The 17,676-nt window shown below is 47.1% G+C and overlaps 1 protein-coding gene and 1 long non-coding RNA gene across 2 annotated transcripts in view; both read left to right on the top strand.

The window, feature by feature from the left end:
• The window catches only part of LOC147751042 (uncharacterized), a 94,988-nt gene extending 90,979 nt beyond the window's left edge, over nt 1–4,009 (top strand). The window contains exons 7-8 of the mRNA XM_086932151.1: nt 351–401; nt 3,911–4,009. Coding sequence (XP_086788277.1) covers nt 351–401; nt 3,911–4,009 — 150 coding nt within the window. The remainder of the gene's footprint in view (nt 1–350; nt 402–3,910) is intronic.
• A 2,831-nt stretch (nt 4,010–6,840) lies between these two features.
• LOC147751041 (uncharacterized) overlaps nt 6,841–17,676 on the top strand; it is a 55,564-nt gene continuing 44,728 nt past the window's right edge. The window contains exon 1 of the long non-coding RNA XR_015299923.1: nt 6,841–6,896. This is a non-coding gene — a long non-coding RNA (uncharacterized LOC147751041). The remainder of the gene's footprint in view (nt 6,897–17,676) is intronic.

Here is a 17,676-nt window from a genome sequence, read left to right as displayed (position 1 = left end):
GAAGCTGACAGGAGAACTGGTCAGAGATTGGCACATGATGGTAAAGTAGCTCATGAAAATGCACCTGGATACCCCCACAAGTGATATGCTGCGCTCTAGAAATACTGTTTGATTGATTGATTAATTGATAAGACATCCAGTGCTGGGCCTGGGCTCGACTTATTTTTAGGCACAGACTTGTACATGAAAATGATCCTTCTGTTCAGTAAACCTCAACAATCATGCACATACCCAATACACCCTGACATGTACTTACTCACTCTCTGCATTTGGTATGTCCAAACTGAAGCAAGCTAAACGTGTGTCTCATAATTAAAAAAAACTAAACATATTAATCTTAATTTCTGCAGGCTCGCTTGCCAGGTGTTTCTGGAGCTAGGAGATACCAAGAACAGTCTGCAGTGAGTATAAACTGGACATTATTGCAATCTCTGTCCCTTCCCTGCTCTCTTCCACTTAACATCTCTCCTTCCTGGCTCTTCCTCTCTGGTTACTCTCCACGCCCTCTCTCGCTCTCTCTGCATCTATCCACTCCCTACTCTCTTTCTATCTCTATCTTCATTTATTCATTTCTTCTTCCCTCCAACCCTCATTGTCTGATTAATAGGCTTTATTAAGTGCAGTAGATGGCTCCATGAATGCATCTATCCTTTGTGATTCCCCATTTCCCGTGTGAAACCAAGGTTACAACTGAATGGGCAAAAGGGGGCTTTACAGGACAGTCTTCCCCATGGTTTCTAGAGATCACTATACTTCAGACCTCAGGTCAAAGAACCTTAGGGTCAGCCAGAATATCATAGCCAAGGAACTCTGCCAGTTCCATTCCTTCTTGAGGGTGACCCAATAATTTTGATCTCACATCCATAGGAAATCAGGACTGCTTCAAGCAATAAGTCCTTACAAAATTCAGACTCTATTAACTTTCTCTGGGCAGCTTTCCCTTGTGTATATGCCACACATTGAGAATGTCTTCAATTACTGTGTTGCCATTGTTCAATTTAGAATCTGTTATTATACACCATTGAGTGTGATCTGGCAAAGTTCTCTGAACCTAAATGCTTCATTATAGTTGTCGTACAGAAATCACCACTGGTTGTATTGCCCTTTGGTTGTCGAAAGCTTATGAAAGGAGCTACTATCAGCAATTCATTTCAATTACACTGAAACTAATTTGCCACCATAGAAACTTCAGAGAGGATTGGGTCCAAACCTTGGATGTTTTATTAGCAATTTTAATCAAAGTTACCAATCACTCAATTAATAAATCAATTTATACGGTAGGAATATATATTTATTTGGTCATGCTGTCTATATTTGTATATTATGAAAGAGAAGATACAAAATATAACCATATACAGAGCACAAAATGGAAACAAATAGGTTCCCTAAAGGAAAGTCCCTAAGCTAAATATGGCATCGAAAGTGGCAAGGGGCAATTCTAAGAGGAAGGTGTCAGCATCAAATTAGCCAATTTAAGGTTCAAAGAAGTGTGGCTCAACGGTTAGAGGCTCTAAAAAGAGAGAGTTTTCCCAAATAAACCCAGAAAGGACCGGGAAATATCACAATCAAACAAAGAAATTCCTTTCTCTGACTTGGGATACCAGGGAGACCGGGAAGGCGGACCGCTACTATCTTGAAAAGAGATTCTCTGATGAAATACAGAGTGAAAGTGGAGGTTTAGCATTCACTGTGACCCCAGGGACATATCTGGTACCCGAAAGATTAAACTTAATAATAATAAAGAAGATTTGAGGTTTTTAAACCATACCGTCCTGAGGAAGGTGTTCTAAAAAAACGAAGCACCGAAACGCGTCGACATACAGATTTTTTTATATGTATAAATGTTGTTTTATTGAAATGATGTATTGTAAAATATGTATTGATTTATTGTGAAATTTAACAAAATTTAACAGAATGTTGCTATGAGGAATATGCATGATTGTTTTTAATGAATTGTTAATGCATCTACTACGAAAACATTTTTTAATAAAAAGTATTTAGATACATACAATTTCATGTTGTGATCATAATATCTTATATGGGGCTATAGATGGAGTTTGAAATTGGTCTAAACAAATGGTGTTTTGGAAAGTAAATGTGAATATATGAGTTGGAACACACAGAAAGGAATTTCTTTGTTCAACGGTTGGAGGCGGCAGACCCAGAGGCAGAGGTCGGCCCGGGACCAGGGTTCAATTCCCGACACGGGCGAGTGCAGGACCAATGTCAGCGGGCCCGATAAATCTCGCCTCGGTGCCATTCTAACCATGGGGTCCCACGCTGCAACTCTGGGCAATAGCTTGCTTAGTCTCCACTCCGGCCCCATCACTGCCGGGGATGCCTGGCTGCACCTTGGGGATGCCCAGTAAAGGGACCATCTCACAGGGAAAGCCAGGACGGGTTCCCCAGTGGTACAGCGCTGGGACGCTCCAGGGTAACCAGGCGCTCTATAAATCCAACATTCATACATTCACCTGGTGTAGGTGAAATTAGCAGAGTTCAGGAAGAGTCTTCCATCAGCGAAGTCAGGACAGAATCTACTAAGCTATTCTAAATAACACACAATTATATGAGAAAGAACATTCTGGAAACTTCTCCTCACCAACTCCTTCTGATGGTCCAGTTGGAGATGTTGTCCTTTGGGAGCAGGTAAACTCTCCAGGTTCTCAACATCAAACCAAGAAGCCCAAAGCTATACGGCCTTGGAATGTAGCAAAGTTCCAGTCTGCTTGGTACAGGAGGCTCTCTCCTACCCCGACACACTGCACATCCATGGTCAAGTTTTAATTATGCTTTTCAAATAGAAAAGTTTGTCAGCAATAAACAAATTGAGTGGAAAATGTCCTTCTTTAGCTTTCACACACTGTATGAAACTGCCCCTTGTGCATGGTTACCCCCCACTTTTTGCCTGATATCTGATGCACGTTGACAAAATGTGCACTGAGTCCCCGCTAATCAGGTTTCCAGTGCTTGTGTTCTTTCCGAAAACTGTATCATTGGCTCAACAATTAGCACACCTCTGCCTACAAACATTGCCTGTGGCAAGTCACCCCTCTGGCATGCTACAAAGCCCTAAAACAGGGTGCACCATACCACAGGTGAGGGCATAGCTGCATGAGCAATTTGCCCCTACAGTGTCTAAGCCCATTCTTAGTCATTGTAAGTGCAGTGAAGCCATATCAAGTACATGGGCTGGGAGTTTGTCATTACGAACTTCACAGCTCCCATGATGGCTTACTGAATGCTAAGAAGTTTGGGATCAAACTTCTCAGCACAATAAACCCACACTGATGCCAGGGTTGGATTTATTGTAAAATACACCCAGAGGGCATCTTAGAGATGCTCCCTGAAAAATTACCAACTCTCTAGTGTACAGCTGGCTAGTCTGCACCAGCCTGCCACACTACAACATATTTCTGACCCCCTGAAGTGGGAGTCATTGTGCTATTGTGGGTCAGGAACAAAGCCTGTTTTGGGTGGAGGTGCTTTACACCTACCCCCAAGCTGGAACAGCATTCAGAGCGGTGAGCCTTAGAGGCTTCCTGCCCTTTTATATGCTATCCAGGGCCTCTCCAGCTAATGGAGATGCCCGCCCCTTTGAACAACCCTACTTTTGGTGGCAAGGTCGCAGGAAAGTTAGTTGTCAAGAGAAGTGTGTCCCCTCTCAGCCAAGACCACTTCTAAGGTGTCCCGAGCTGAAGTGATGCCCTCCTTAGAAAATTGCCCATGTTAAGTGGAAGTATTTTAGCCAATCATGTTAGGGGATCCTCCCTCACCAAAGGGATGGGCCATAATAAGGGTGTAGTCTCCCTAAAGCTACGTGGCCCATTGGCTACTACCTGCCAGTACCAGTAACACCCCTAAAGTCAGTATTTATGGGAACCCCTGAACCTTCATCCTCATATTCCAGCAACCTACGAAGAAGAAGGATGAAGAAGACCCCTTGCAGCAAAGCCTGAAGACAATGACTGACTTGGCCTCAGCCCTGCCAGCCTGTCTCCAGTTTTAAAGACCATGCAAAGAAGAAGACGCCTTTCCTGTGGTCAGTGACTTCCAGAAACTCGAGGAAGACTGCCTGCTCTTCAACAAAGACCAGATCTCCAAAGGACAGCAGCCCTGACCAGAAAAATCCAACTACAAGGATTCCGGATCTAGCTGGAATTGCGGCTCTTGCCCACTCTGCACTTGACACTTGTCCAGTGAAGTCTCCCCAGCGATATCGACCTCGACCCCATCGAAGGCTGACCTCTTCTGGACTCCAGAAATACACCTGCAGCCTCATCATGAAGGGTCCCCCTGATCGCGACCAACTCCAGTAAATAAGATCAGATGACCAAAGTCACTCCTGCATCCTCCACCCCCTCACCTTGAAGGAGCTCAGCCGATGGTGCCCAGACATCCACTGACACCTCTACCTACCTGCCCAGCTGTTGGTCACCTTCGTCCAGCCTCCTGGTCCGAGCCTGCAGCCTGTAGGCCCACTTTGTTTCTTCTCCGCCAAGGTTTACATGGAGTAAGTACCACCATGAAAACCCTGGAAGAGAGGAAACTCCTAATATGCTTGGCAGGACCTGGGTGGTCCTGCCAAGCACATTGATGCCTCTGCATCCCTGCAACACCGGCAGGGAACGGAGGTTCCCTTTAGGCTGCGGCGGGCTGTGGTGGTCCGACCACTCGAGTCATAATCGGGTGGTCGGGAGACCGCCAGAGCAGTGCCCCCACAAGTCTGGCGGTGTGTGAACCACCAGACACGTAATCGGGGCCTAAGTGTCTATCTTTTACAATTCCTAAGTGCCTGCCATGCTATCATTGATTGACACCGCAAAGTATTTTCAGTATCACTGTAAAGTCTTCTGATTGCCTTTGCAAACACATTCACACTGTGGCACATCAACACAAAATAGCTTCAGTCGTGATGCAAAGGAAACAATATGATTGTAATCTTGGACTCAGATCTAACCCTTTCCCCACAAATAAACTAATTCTAAAGGACTCCGAATCTATTCATATTAAAAGACTACCCCACATCTACAAACAAGCCAGCCAGTGGGGATCACCAGAGCCCTTGCCATGACCTACCCAAATTACCACAACCTAATCTATTTGAAAACGAATAAATGGACTAAACCCCATTAAAAGACCCTATTGACGGCTGGGGGAGGTCAGGATTATATGCAAATCCCACTGAAGGATTGCATAAGGCATTCTGGAGCAAGAAACCAGGATAAATGCAGAAGTCCCCGGGCTACATAACAATTTAGAACCTTTGCCACAACTGCACACAGACAAGCCAGCAACCTAGGACCAGGCAGCTAAAGCTTGGATCAGGGCTCTCCTGGGGTACAGGAGTCCAGACTCCTGCCTGCTCTGAGTCAACACTACAGACCAGCTGTTCTTCCAAAGACCACCTTGAAATCCAAGCTGCTCAAACAAGCTGTCGACTGATGAATGGTATCAAAGGAAGCGATGATCAGTCCTTTCATACAGCAGTGACGTGCGATGGGAGCTAGGGTGTTTACCACAAATCCTGTATGGCCTTTAACTACATTCGACCACAGCCTTTAGCCCATGCTTGAACTTCCCCTCTCCACTAAGCATCCCCACATATCTACTTACTACCTGTACCTTTTATGGTTGAAAATCTACCAAGGTCGCCTTTAGGGTCACCGCTATGTTGTCAATATTCATCCCTAATATTAGGTGTTCCGTTCGACGGAGCGGCCTGAAGTGGCCGAGATGAAGCATATTTTGTACCATACTGAACAAACAGTGGAAATAAATCAGCCTATTTGGCTTTCCCTTCCTTCTTACTTTTTTCTCTTTTGCTTTCGCTCAAATATCAACGTTCTCTTGCGTTTACTACCTTCGTGCCCTTCTCCTTATTTCTTCCTCCATCTCTTTTCTCTCTTGCAACACGTGGTTTTCCCTTCTTTTGTCTTTCACTCGCCGCCCCAGCTCGATATGTCTTATATTGTGTCTCTTGCTTTCTGTCTACCATCCTGGACACCCCAAAATACCCTCCAGTCCACGCCCACTGACTCCATCTTCCATCTGCATTAAAGGTTTCTCTTCCCATCAAGCTTATGTTGCAAAACACCTACTGGGCTACATGGTGGTGCTTTTACCACATAAGAGCCTTCAGGTTTAACGGGCTCATAAGGCACACTCCTCAGCAGGGGGCACCACAGGCTACGTGGCATAGAAAAGTCCAAGCTGCCATAATTTTCCCTACCATAGCAGTCTTTCTTGTAACTTTGCCTTTTCAACAACCAATGTTTGTTCATGGCAAATAAACATATCAAGAGCCCGTTTCAATTGTGTAATGAGGCCTGACGGGATCTCCGCTTGGGAGAGCTCCCTCTGCCCTGCTCGCAGAAGATAAGATATGCCCTTTTGTTGGTAGAAATGGAAACAAGTATCTTCCCGCGTGATTTTCAGGTGTCTCTTTTTTGTTTTATTGTCTAGTCACTTCCGGGAACCAGAGGCCGCCCGAGAGTCAAGGTAAGTTGCCTGTGTATCCTTTATCTCGGTTATCTCGTTTCGGAACCATTTTAGTAGGGAACGCGGGAGCGTGAAGAGATTTTACAGTGGGCAAAATGGAGGGCAGTGTAATAGCAGTAATAAAGCAATACAGCAAAGAAAGGTCGGGGCATTGCTATTACTCGGTTGACTACAGCAAAACAGCCTGTTTTTTCCACCACACAAACATGCCAGAAAGTGTTCAACGTCATCCCATGTAAAAGGAGATTGAGCCGGGAGAAAAGTGGGATTTTTTCATTTGGTCTTATGCTGAGATGGAATTATTATTCACACAATATGATGTGTTTATTTGACATTTTCAGCATCGGGAATTGGGTACCGAAAATCAGGAAGAGGGCTCAATCGAAAGCACCAGGGTAAGATTTATTTACTTCCAAAAGGCTTAGAATCTCTGGTGGAAACTAACCAAAACACATTGCATATGTGAATCATATTGGGTCTCTAAAAAATTAAGAGAACCCCTCCTAAGTGTCCTGACTGAAAGTGAAACTAGTATTGTGACTTTTATTTTTACCCTGTCATCATGCCAGCGTAGTGTGTGCACAGAGACAATGGCCTATCCCTGACATACAAGTTCCAGGATCTGTCCTGTGTGTTCCAAGCATGCTCTGCTAGTGGACAGAGGCCTATTCTCCTGTCCTGGGTTTAGCACATAAACCGCTGGTGCCAGCAAACCATGTTTACTGATATACAGTGTGGCCAGACTTTTTTTTTATCTATGTCAGTGAGAGTGTGGTCTACTGACCCTCTTGTATAAAGTTTTGGTGTTAGGTGTGCCTGGGACACTGGAGCTGACATCAGATGGGTATGCCGAGTGTGGGTACATGTACAGTGAGCCTGTGATACATGCATGATAGTACTGGGAATATCAACCAGCCCTGGCAAATTGCTGATGTTCAGCCCTGTGACTGAGAGTGGGGGTGGGGGGGGGGGGGCGCTTTTGTTACAGGGTTCCAATATTGCAGCTCTGCTGCAAAACCGACCCCCATTGAATAAAACCGCCCCCATGGCCACAAAACCAACACCCACTCCTCCGGCTCACCGGGGAAACGCCTGGGGCCCACTACAGCCAGTCCGGCCCTGGCTGGAGCGTGGCGATCCAGACACTAAAATGTGGAGGATTGAGACAGGGCTAACTTTTGGAAATTCAGTGGAGACTTTGGTAGCGAAGGGCTGTGAGTTCATTTTTAGGTTTTGCCTGGGTCACGGAGCTTTAGCTCCGCCCCCAGGAGAAATCTGTAGTTTTCAGTAAGGGACACTTGAATACGCCCCTCTGTTCCATTGGCTAGCTCCATAAATGGAGGCTAGCCATTGGAACAGAGATCTGTCCGTCAAGGCCGGACCAGATTCGGGGGCGTTCCCGAGATTTTTTCCATGGGCGTGGTTATCTTATGTGGGATCGACTTTGTTTCACGTCATTCTGGCCAAACACGCCCCCGAATCGCCTCGCCTTCATGCTTCCTGCTAATCCATTAACACTAGTGCTGTCCGTCAACGCGGACCATCTTTTGTGGCCTAAAAACTCCTGGCTGTGAGCGCCCCTGCCGTGAGGTAACCCTGCTGTGTTCCACCGCCGCGGCCCGGGGCCTGAGACTGCCCTAGAAATCGCCGCCCGCATCTCCAGAGCCACGGAGACCAAACCGAAGGGGCAGCTAGCTGATTGGTGGCTGGCACGCAGGAGCCGTGCTCTGATAGGCTGCTGGCACGAGGGAGCCGCGCTCCGATTGGTCAAGGAGCTCTGACGTCATCGGGGGCTCGCCTCAGGGCCGCGCTGGGATTGGCCCATCGCTCGCAGAGGCCATGTGAAGCCGTCCGTGATCCCTGAAGCACCGAGGGTTCGCCTGACCCCTTCATGTCATTTTGCTGCCCTATGTGGTTTTGCACCTCCATGTCATTTTGCACCTCCGGAAATTTTACATTTCGTGTGATTTTTCACCTTCATTTGGTTTTCCAGGTGAATGTTGTTACTCTCTTTCACAGCTTTTTGGCTTTTGGCGACGTCATGAAGACGTCTCCACTGTGGGCGTGCTCGCCTTTCCCGCCCGCTCTCGCTGAATTCCCCACCCCTCCCTCGGAACTGAAGCCTTTGCCCGGTATGTTTTTCTCATTTTTGTGAGTGCTTGCTGTCTTCCCCCGCCCCCCCTCCCACTGTCCGTGTGCCCTACCGCCCCCCCTCTCGCTGTCTATGTGTTCCCGTTCCCGCACCCCCCCTCCCACTGTGTGCCCGTTCCCTCCTTCCCCCGTGTCTCCGGCATTGTAATGCTTGTTGGGCTTGTTTTGGTAGGATGAATGTTTGTTTTGGGCTTCTTTTGAAAGTGAGTGGGGCCGGGAAGCTATTGCTTGCCTTGTTCCATGTCTGAGGTGGGTTTCATGATCCGTCTCGTCTCTCCTTGCAGTTCAGTTCTGAATGTCCTGCCCAACACTTTCCATTCTGAGGCTCGGAGTTTCAGGACTGTGCCTAGATGCCCAAGAATGCAAAGAAAGCGCTGTTGGGTGAAAATCGGGACTGGCTGAAGGTGTCACGCACATGACATGAGGTCACGTGGCAGCTGTCAGTAGGTAGACGGATCTACCTGAAGCCCTTCTGCGCCACTGCTTTCCAGGAATAGCAGGAAGAGGGTGCGAACACCAGGGGCCATATTACACACAGTGTGGGGGGGGGGCGTGCGCGTGTGCCCACGGGACACTGCTGTATCGCACAAGACATCCCCCGGGGGCAGCGCGTGGACGTATATAGCCTGGGTGCCTTGTTCCTGTGTGTAATCCGGCCCTGGTGAGATCCCACGCTCCTTCGCACCTGCCCAGGGGGTGCTGCCGGCCCTGGGGCTGGTCCAGCCCCATCTGCACCGCTGAGATCTCCCAAGACATGCAGCCACGAGGCACCGCTCCCCGCTGCACCCGCGTGGAAGCGCCGCAGTAATGAAGGCGCCTCTCACGCCCCCTCATTACTCCCGGCGCTCTCAGCCCAAACAGCAAATTAGTGCGAGGGCCTGGAGCCGCCCACCGCGACAAGAGCGAAAACAGAGGGGGGCTGTGCAAGAGGAACGGGGAGGGGGACATGCGCGTGGGCTTGGACTCTTCCCACAGCCAGGCAGCGGAAGGATGGAGGGATGGACACGTGAGCTGATGAATGGATGGATGAACGACGCATGCTTTGATAGATGAGTGGCGGGAAGAATGAGCGGATGGGTGAGTGAGTGGGAGGATGAGCGGATGAATAAGTGGGTGGGAGGATGAGCGGATGAATAAGTGGGTGGAAGGATGAACGGATGGATGAGTGGGTGGAAGGATGAGTGGGTGGAAGGATGAGTAGGTGGAAGGATGAACGGATGGATGAGTGGGAGGAAGGATGAGTGGGTGGAAGGATGAGTGGGTGGAAGGATGAGTGGGTGGAAGGATGAGTGGGTGGAAGGATGAGTAGGTGGATGGATGAGTAGGTGGAAGGATGAGTGGGTGGATGGATGAGTAGGTGGAAGGATGAGCGAATGGATGCGTGGGTGGAAGGATGAGCGGATGGATGAGTGAGAGGATGGATGAGCGGGTGGAAGGATGAGCAGATTGATGAGTGGGCGGATGGATGTGTGAGCGGATGGATGAGTAGGTGGAAGGATGAGTGGATGGATGAGTAGGTGCAAGGATGAGCGGATGGATGAGGTGGTGGAAGGATGAGCGGATGGATGATTAGGTGGAAGGATGAGCGGATGGATGAGTGGGCGGATGGATGAGTGGGCGGACGGATGAGTGAGCGGATGGATGAGCGGATGGATGAGTGGGTGGATGGATGGATGAGTAGGTGGAAGGATGAGTGGATGGATGAGTAGGTGGAAGGATGAGCGGGCGGATGGGTGGGTGGAAGGATGAGGAGATGGATGAGTGAGAGGATGGATGAGTGGGTGGAAGGATGAGCAGATTGATGAGTGGGCGGATGGATGTGTGAGCGGATGGATGAATAGGTGGAAGGATGAGTGGATGGATGAGTAGGTGGGCAGCTGGAGGGAGGGACGAGGGAGCGGATGTATGATGAGGTCGGCGGGAGCCTGCTTTGATAGATGAGTGGGTACCGGAATGGACAAGTGGGCAGCTGGGTGGGTGAATGAAGAGACTTGCAAGTGCATGCGTAGATAGATGAGCGGGTGGATCAGTGGCTGGGTGTTCAGATGGGTTAGATGAGTGGTTGAATTTGCTATTGTAAATGACAATGCCATTTATGTTAAAAAAAACATAAATAAAAATAATGTCAAGAGCAATGCCAATAGCTCTAACTTTAACAAAGGCAAAACCATTGCATTGTAAATGCTTGTTCCTCTATACAGCCATGTGATGGATGTTAGGGGCAAAGTGTGGGACTGCAGCTTCCTTTGTTCAAGGCAAGGAAGTTTCTAGGTCAGGTGTGTCCTTTTGCCTGTTCCTGGTTATTATTTTAGAAAGGCTGATGACAGCTGAGTGCAAAGATCTCATATTGTATTGTGCTCAGGTGATGGGTGCTCAAGCTTAGAGACAGCCTAAGTGCTACCTGATGTAAGATCAATTTGCACATAGACTGTGTCTATAGAACAGCCTGAGAAGAACACTTGAAAAAAACACCTCAAATTGGTTCTGACATTTGAGGCAGTGGATCCGCATCCCCTGTCTCCACAAAATGTGTATAAAAGTGTGACTCAAACCACCCCACTTTGTTCCAGTCACAAATTCTTCTGACATAGGAATAGATTTCTCCATAGAGTACTCAACAAGCTGCTCTATAACCAGGTCTGGCATCTGCCTGACAGCCAGTCTCCCAGAGCTAAGGGGAGCAGAGGATCTACCTAGTGCATTGATGCCTGCCTGTTATGAGAAGGAATAAATGGGCCAGGTCTTGCAGGAGAAGAGACTGTCAACGAGGAGAAGCCCAGTGTGTCCCCTGTATATGGAGCCCTCAGAAAAAGCAGACACTATCGTTGAGTGAAACCACAAGCGACTGGCATCCAGAGAGGGTCTCCTGGTGTCTCTGGGCAGTTCCTACCGGAGAAGACTGTAACACCCAGACATGGCTATATCCACTGTCCACTGAGGCTGGGATTCTGTGCGGCTGCAACTGCACCCCACTGCTATAAAACTGATAGGCCTAGGAGGCTTCAACTGCACCTCACTGCCATAAGCCTGATCAAGCAGCAACTGTACATCACTGCTATAAGGAGTCTTAGCTGCACCTCATTGCTGTGAGCCTCATCGGCTTGGGAGGTCGGACCTCCACATCTCCACCATCACCTGATAGGCCCAGGAGGCTGTATGTTGTACAGTGCTTTGCTTCTTCCTTGGGCCAGCACTCTAGATCTCTTCTTGTGTTCTGGGTTCTGGAGTTCTCCTTCGCCCTGTTGGCAGTTGGAGCTCTGGTTGGACGGGGGGCTGACCTTCCTATACCTGTGCTGCATTAAACCTCTTACTTCACTTACCTGCTTGTGGAGTCATCGTCTTATTTACAACATCTGGCGACGAGGATGCTTTACGAGATGAAGTTAAGGCTACTCTTGAGGAAATGCTCCAAGGGGTTATCATTGAACCCATCGAAGCATCTCCTTGGGTTTCGCCTGTTGTGATCTCGCAGAAACCGGACAACAAAATCAGGTTCTGTGTGGATCTTCGTTCCCTAAATAAGTGTGTTGTAGCCGATGTATTTCCTCTACCAAACATCGGTGAATTGGTATCAACCCTTAAAGGGGCAAGGTTCTTCAGTAAGTTGGACCTTAAACACGCCTACCATCAAATTTGTCTGGATGATAGCTCAAAGCATTTAACTGCTTTTATCACCAGTGAAGGCACATTCCAATTCACTAGGCTACCCTTTGGGCTAGTCTCAGCCGCTAGCGTATTCCAGAGACTTGTCTCTGAAGTCTTTAAGGGTCTTGATAAGGTGCTTTATTTTCAAGACGATATGTTGATTTATGGTGATTCTCTACAGGAACACAACAAAATCTTACAAGATGTGTTACTTAGGGTGGATGAGTCTGGTTTAACATTAAGAAAAGAGAAGTGTGCTTTTCTGTTGAAAGAGATAGAGTATTTAGGATTTTGTTTGTCAGAAGAAGGCATTAAACCTAAGAAAAATTTACTTGAAGCCATTGAGCTAGCACCCTCCCCGGTTGATAAGGATCAACTTCGCTCCTTTATGGGCTTGATCGAGTTCTACTCGAAATTTGTAAGAGACTTCTCATCCAAGACTGCTTCCCTGAGATCCTTACTAAAAAAAGGTGTCAAGTTTTGTTGGACTACTGAGCACGAATCCTGCTTTAAATTGATCAAAGGGGAACTTAAATCTGCAAATGTCCTCACCCCTTTTGACACTGCTCGGTCCTCCATCCTGATGGTTGACGCCAGTGCCATTGGCCTTGGTGCAGTTCTCTTACAGAGACATGGTAGTGTTGAGAAAACTATAGCATTCGCGTCTAGGCCTCTGTCCACCTCTGAGTCAAACTACTCCGTAATAGAGCGTGAGGCTCTTGCCGCAGTCTGGGGAACGAGTTACTTTCGAACATACTTGTGGGGTTACAAGTTTGTTTTGCGTACAGACCACAAACCACTTTTAAACGTTCTAGCTCCTGGTGGGGCTGGTAAGGGTTCCCCGAGGTTGGCGAGACTGGCTTCTCGCTTACAGGACTATCAGTGTGAGATCGAATTTGTGCATGGGTGGAGGAATATCCAAGCTGATTGTCTGTCTAGGCTCCCTATTCCTTCCACTTGTTGTGGTTCTGAGATCACGTCTGATGATCTTGCGGTTGCTGTGATGGAGGATGTTTTGTTGGTGGGCGGTGGTTCTTTTTCCCGTGATGAATGGTCCAAGGGCATGGAGGAAGATCTGACTTTGAAGGCTGTTATCAGTCTTGTTTCTAATGGTACAAGGAGGGAAAGTACTGTTAGTCCTTCAGTCAGACCCTTCCTGAAAATATTGGATGAACTTTCTTTAGAGGGAAAAGATGTTTTGATGCGAGGTGATCGCTTTGTCCCTCCTGATCTATTAAGAAGGAGGATTCTAGATTTGGCCCATGAGGGACACTTGGGTCAAAGTCTCACTCAACGCCGTGTCAAACAGAACTTTTGGTGGCCCTGTATCGATAACGATGCAGTTGATTGTGTATTGAAGTGTAGTTTCTGCAGGGAAGGTGAGAAGCGCCTCAAAGTTTTGGGCTCTCAGTCCACACATAAAATTGCTTTTGAGAATACTCCCTGGCATAGTGTCTGCATAGACTTCATAGGCCCCATGAGTGAGCTACCTACTGATCACCGTTTCGCAATTGTTCTAATCGATTGTTTTTCAAAATGGCTGTGTGTACAATTTGTAAAAGAGATCACTACTGATGCCACCATTAAGTTTTTGAAGGGTATTTTTATCAACGAGGGGTATCCTTCTGTTCTTATTTCAGACAATGGGACTCAACTCACGTCCTCGAAAATGACTTCTTTTGTTAAAGATTGTGGCATCAGGCATCAGAAGACTAGTCTTTACAACCCACAGGGTAATGGCCTTTGTGAAAGGGTGAATCGCCTTGTTAAGGGCGTGATTCAGATGTTTGTAGAGACTGGCTGCTTTTCAGATGAGCTTGTCCAGGAACTGGTCTGGGCTTACCGCTCCACGCCTCATAAGAGTGGTGAAAAGTCTCCTTTTGAACTAATGCGTGGTCGCACACCAGTAAGTAAATTGACCCCTGCTTGGTTGATGGGCTCTGGTGGTGATGTCCCCTTAATTCATGACAGTACCCCCTTGCCCATCTCTGTGGGTGACCTAGTTAAGGTTAAGCCGGGGAGACTTGCTAAAGGTCTTAGCAAGTTTAGGGGTCCCTACAGAGTCAAGAAGGTTTTTCCTCACTTCATTGTCTTAGCCAATGGTGAAAGTTGGAATTACCGGAGGGTAGCACTCTACCAGAAACGTAAAGATTCTTCTTCTGATGACCTGTTTCCTGCTCAGCTTGATGGTTGTAATGGTTATTTACTGTCCTCTGGTGGTCCTTCTTCTCCCATCCCCTTGCCAACTGGACGGGGGGAGGTGGGTGGTGGCGATGCCTCCACATCTTTATGTACATATCGTAGTGGTTCTGTGGTTGATTCCACTCCTGCCTCTCTTGTTCCTGCTTCTGTATCTCTTGCTCCTGTTTCTTCTTCTTCTTCCTTGGTTGATGTCGGTTTGAGGAGCTCTCGCTCCCGTCGCCCACCCATGTACTTGAATGACTATGTGCATTAATGTTCCTTTCTCCTTTCCTTTCTTCCTGTGTTTTCTTTCCTTGCAAAGGGGGGAGATATTTTGTACAGTGCTTTGCTTCTTCCTTGGGCCAGCACTCTAGATCTCTTCTTGTGTTCTGGGTTCTGGAGTTCTCCTTCGCCCTGTTGGCAGTTGGAGCTCTGGTTGGACGGGGGGCTGACCTTCCTATACCTGTGCTGCATTAAACCTCTTACTTCACTTACCTGCTTGTGGAGTCATCGTCTTATTTACAACACTGTACCTACACATTGCTTCTGTAAAACTGACCAGTTGAAGAGGCCATATATTCTGGGGAGGCTGAGCTGTGACACCCAGAGTCATTCTTCATATATCCAGCGATTTGAATATCAGCGAGTGACTACCGCAAGAGTGGGCTGCACCTATTTAAGCGCCCGATATGCAAGGCCTCTCGCACAGACCTTTCGAAAACTCCCCACAACCAGAGCACACAGGCTAAGACATACTCAAAGGAAAAGAAACACACAGGCTTGATACATTTTACCTGAAGTAAACAGAGAATAATACTGAGTTGCACTTCTGACTCCAATGAGGGAAACCATGGTAATCCAAATGAGTGCCTCATTCTTTTCTCTGCACTAGGTACTTAGGACTATTGGGCCTAGATATCACCTGGATGTGGAGAGAAGATTAGAGTGGAAGGATGTATCCCCATCTGAAGAAGGCAACCAAGCATTCAACCCTGTATTTTTACGCATGATTGGATTGTGAATTATTTAGTTCTGTTGTGTAATTAAAGGTGTTGGTTTTACTAAAAGACAAGCACTGGGCTGTACATTGAAATTATGTTGTCTGTTGGCTGATTGTTGTTTTCTGAGCTCTTGTCCCCCTCACACTGCCTACCTGAGAAACCTTGGACTGTTCACTGTTACTTTGAGAGTCAAGTGTGACACTTGTTGTTGTTTGCACAGTTTGCAGAGTCATGGTAGGATCAACCTTAGGGCACCAGTGGAAAATTACCTCAACCACCACAGGTGGGGCCCAGTCACCCCTGTTTGTCCTGTGCCCCTCCCCCCCCCCCCCCCCCCCCAAGCGTGGCCCGGCAATTTTTATTCCCATTTTCAATAAGGGAGCAAGGGTTTAACCCCCAAGCAAGTGCCCATTAAAGCTTCGTATCTCGTCGGCATCTAAGTCTGGGCAATAGGCAAATGTTTAATCCTCAAATACAGACAGGTATTTGCAAATCATATTCTTCATTTCACAAGTGGCTGGTGGTGTCTGGAATAGTGGGGGATGGCCATTGCTGAGAACTCCCCACCCCTATTTTGTTGTTTTGTAGATCTGAAAAACCTCATTTTACTCCATCTGTCGCTTTTTAATTTGCAAAGTTGAGGCTGAGAGCATTATCCAAATGCTTTATGAAGAGTATCCACAATCTATACTAGAATATGGTGGTGGTTCCAACTGGTCATGGAAAATCATTGACCAATCAGTTTGAAGTGTAACGGGATCACTGTTCCCAATAAGCCGCGCGGCTGCGCGGCCGTGCACATCACTACCCCCGAGCGCGCAGTGCCATGTGTGGAGCGCGCACAGAGGGTACATCCCACGTGAGTATTCCCGCTGCCGCCGCTTTTAAAAGGCGCGCGGCGCGAAAAACGGTAATTTTGAAGTTGCGGAGCTAAGTGTTTTGATGTGCCCATTTGCGTGTGCTTTTTCTTCTGCCCTGAAGCTCACGCACCATTTGATTTACTGTTTGGGAGATTGTCTGCCTTTATTTAGGTATCCATGTTAATCGCAGGCCCTTCACGAGCTGCGATTAACATGGATATTTAAACAAAAGCACTCAATCTCCCCCGCAGCCTCGCTTTACTATCAGAACAATACAGCAAGTTTCCAAACACAGCGTGTGTTTTGTAGGCTAATCTGCCTTGTTCGCAGACTTGCTGTATTGGTTTGGTAGTAAAGTGAGGCTGCGCGCAGATTGAGTGCTTTTATTTAAGAATCCATGTTAAGCGCAGCTCGTGAAGGGGCTGTGATTAACATGGATATTTAAAAACAAGCACATAATCTCCCCGCAGCCTCACTTTACTATCAAACCAATACAGCAAGTCTGCAAGTGGTTGGTGAAATAAATCCGTGCCCTTCTTCAAGGATAAAGGGAACAGCAACAGCTCCGCCGACTGGAAGGTACCCTTTCCCGTCTTTCCTGTTATAAACATTACAGGATGTAAACCCGTATTCTGCTCTGTCCGAATCTCCATCCACACTAGGACAGAGCAGAATACGGACCAAGAAGATACTAGGAGAAACTCACATTGATATTCTAGGAGGAATTTGAGGTGGGGATCTTTTTCGGACTAGACAGTATCGATTCCTGAGCTCTAGAAGAAGAAGACTGACGGCGAATTGTCGCTAGAACTAGGAGCATTTATGATCCTAACCACAGAATAGAGGAGGCATTTTCTTAATTCCATCACTGCAGTATACGTTTGTGACACATGGCATTTTTACTACGTTTTTTTAATATTCCCTAAAGCCAGAATACAGGATACTGCCCCTGATGAAGGGAAGAATATTTCCCAAAATGCATTGGGCTCTGGAAACGTTGAGATAATGTATAAATGTTCCAATGATATGAAAATTGTTAAATATCATTGACATTTTTTTGTTATATTTGATGTTACATATTCCTTTCCCTGAAAAAGAGAATGACACATTTGCATGTTGCGTACTATATATGTAAATAGGATGTAATGTAAACAATGATGGAATTGTTTTATGATCATTGAAGAAAATTTGCCACTAAAAATTGGCTAATTGCATTTGAGTTAAAGTTGTGTTGTGTGATTTATATTGTTGATATATTGGAAATCAGTTTCTATGGGAACAGTGCGCACTACATGCAGATTGCCATCTGCATCTTTCTCTTCCTTCCTGATACTTTC

This window comes from Lissotriton vulgaris, chromosome 1_1, assembly GCF_964263255.1.
Source record: "Lissotriton vulgaris chromosome 1_1, aLisVul1.2, whole genome shotgun sequence".
NCBI lineage: Eukaryota > Metazoa > Chordata > Amphibia > Caudata > Salamandridae > Lissotriton > Lissotriton vulgaris.
The sequence above is the reverse complement of the archived record's forward strand: the minus strand, read 5'-3'. Positions and strand labels throughout refer to the sequence as shown.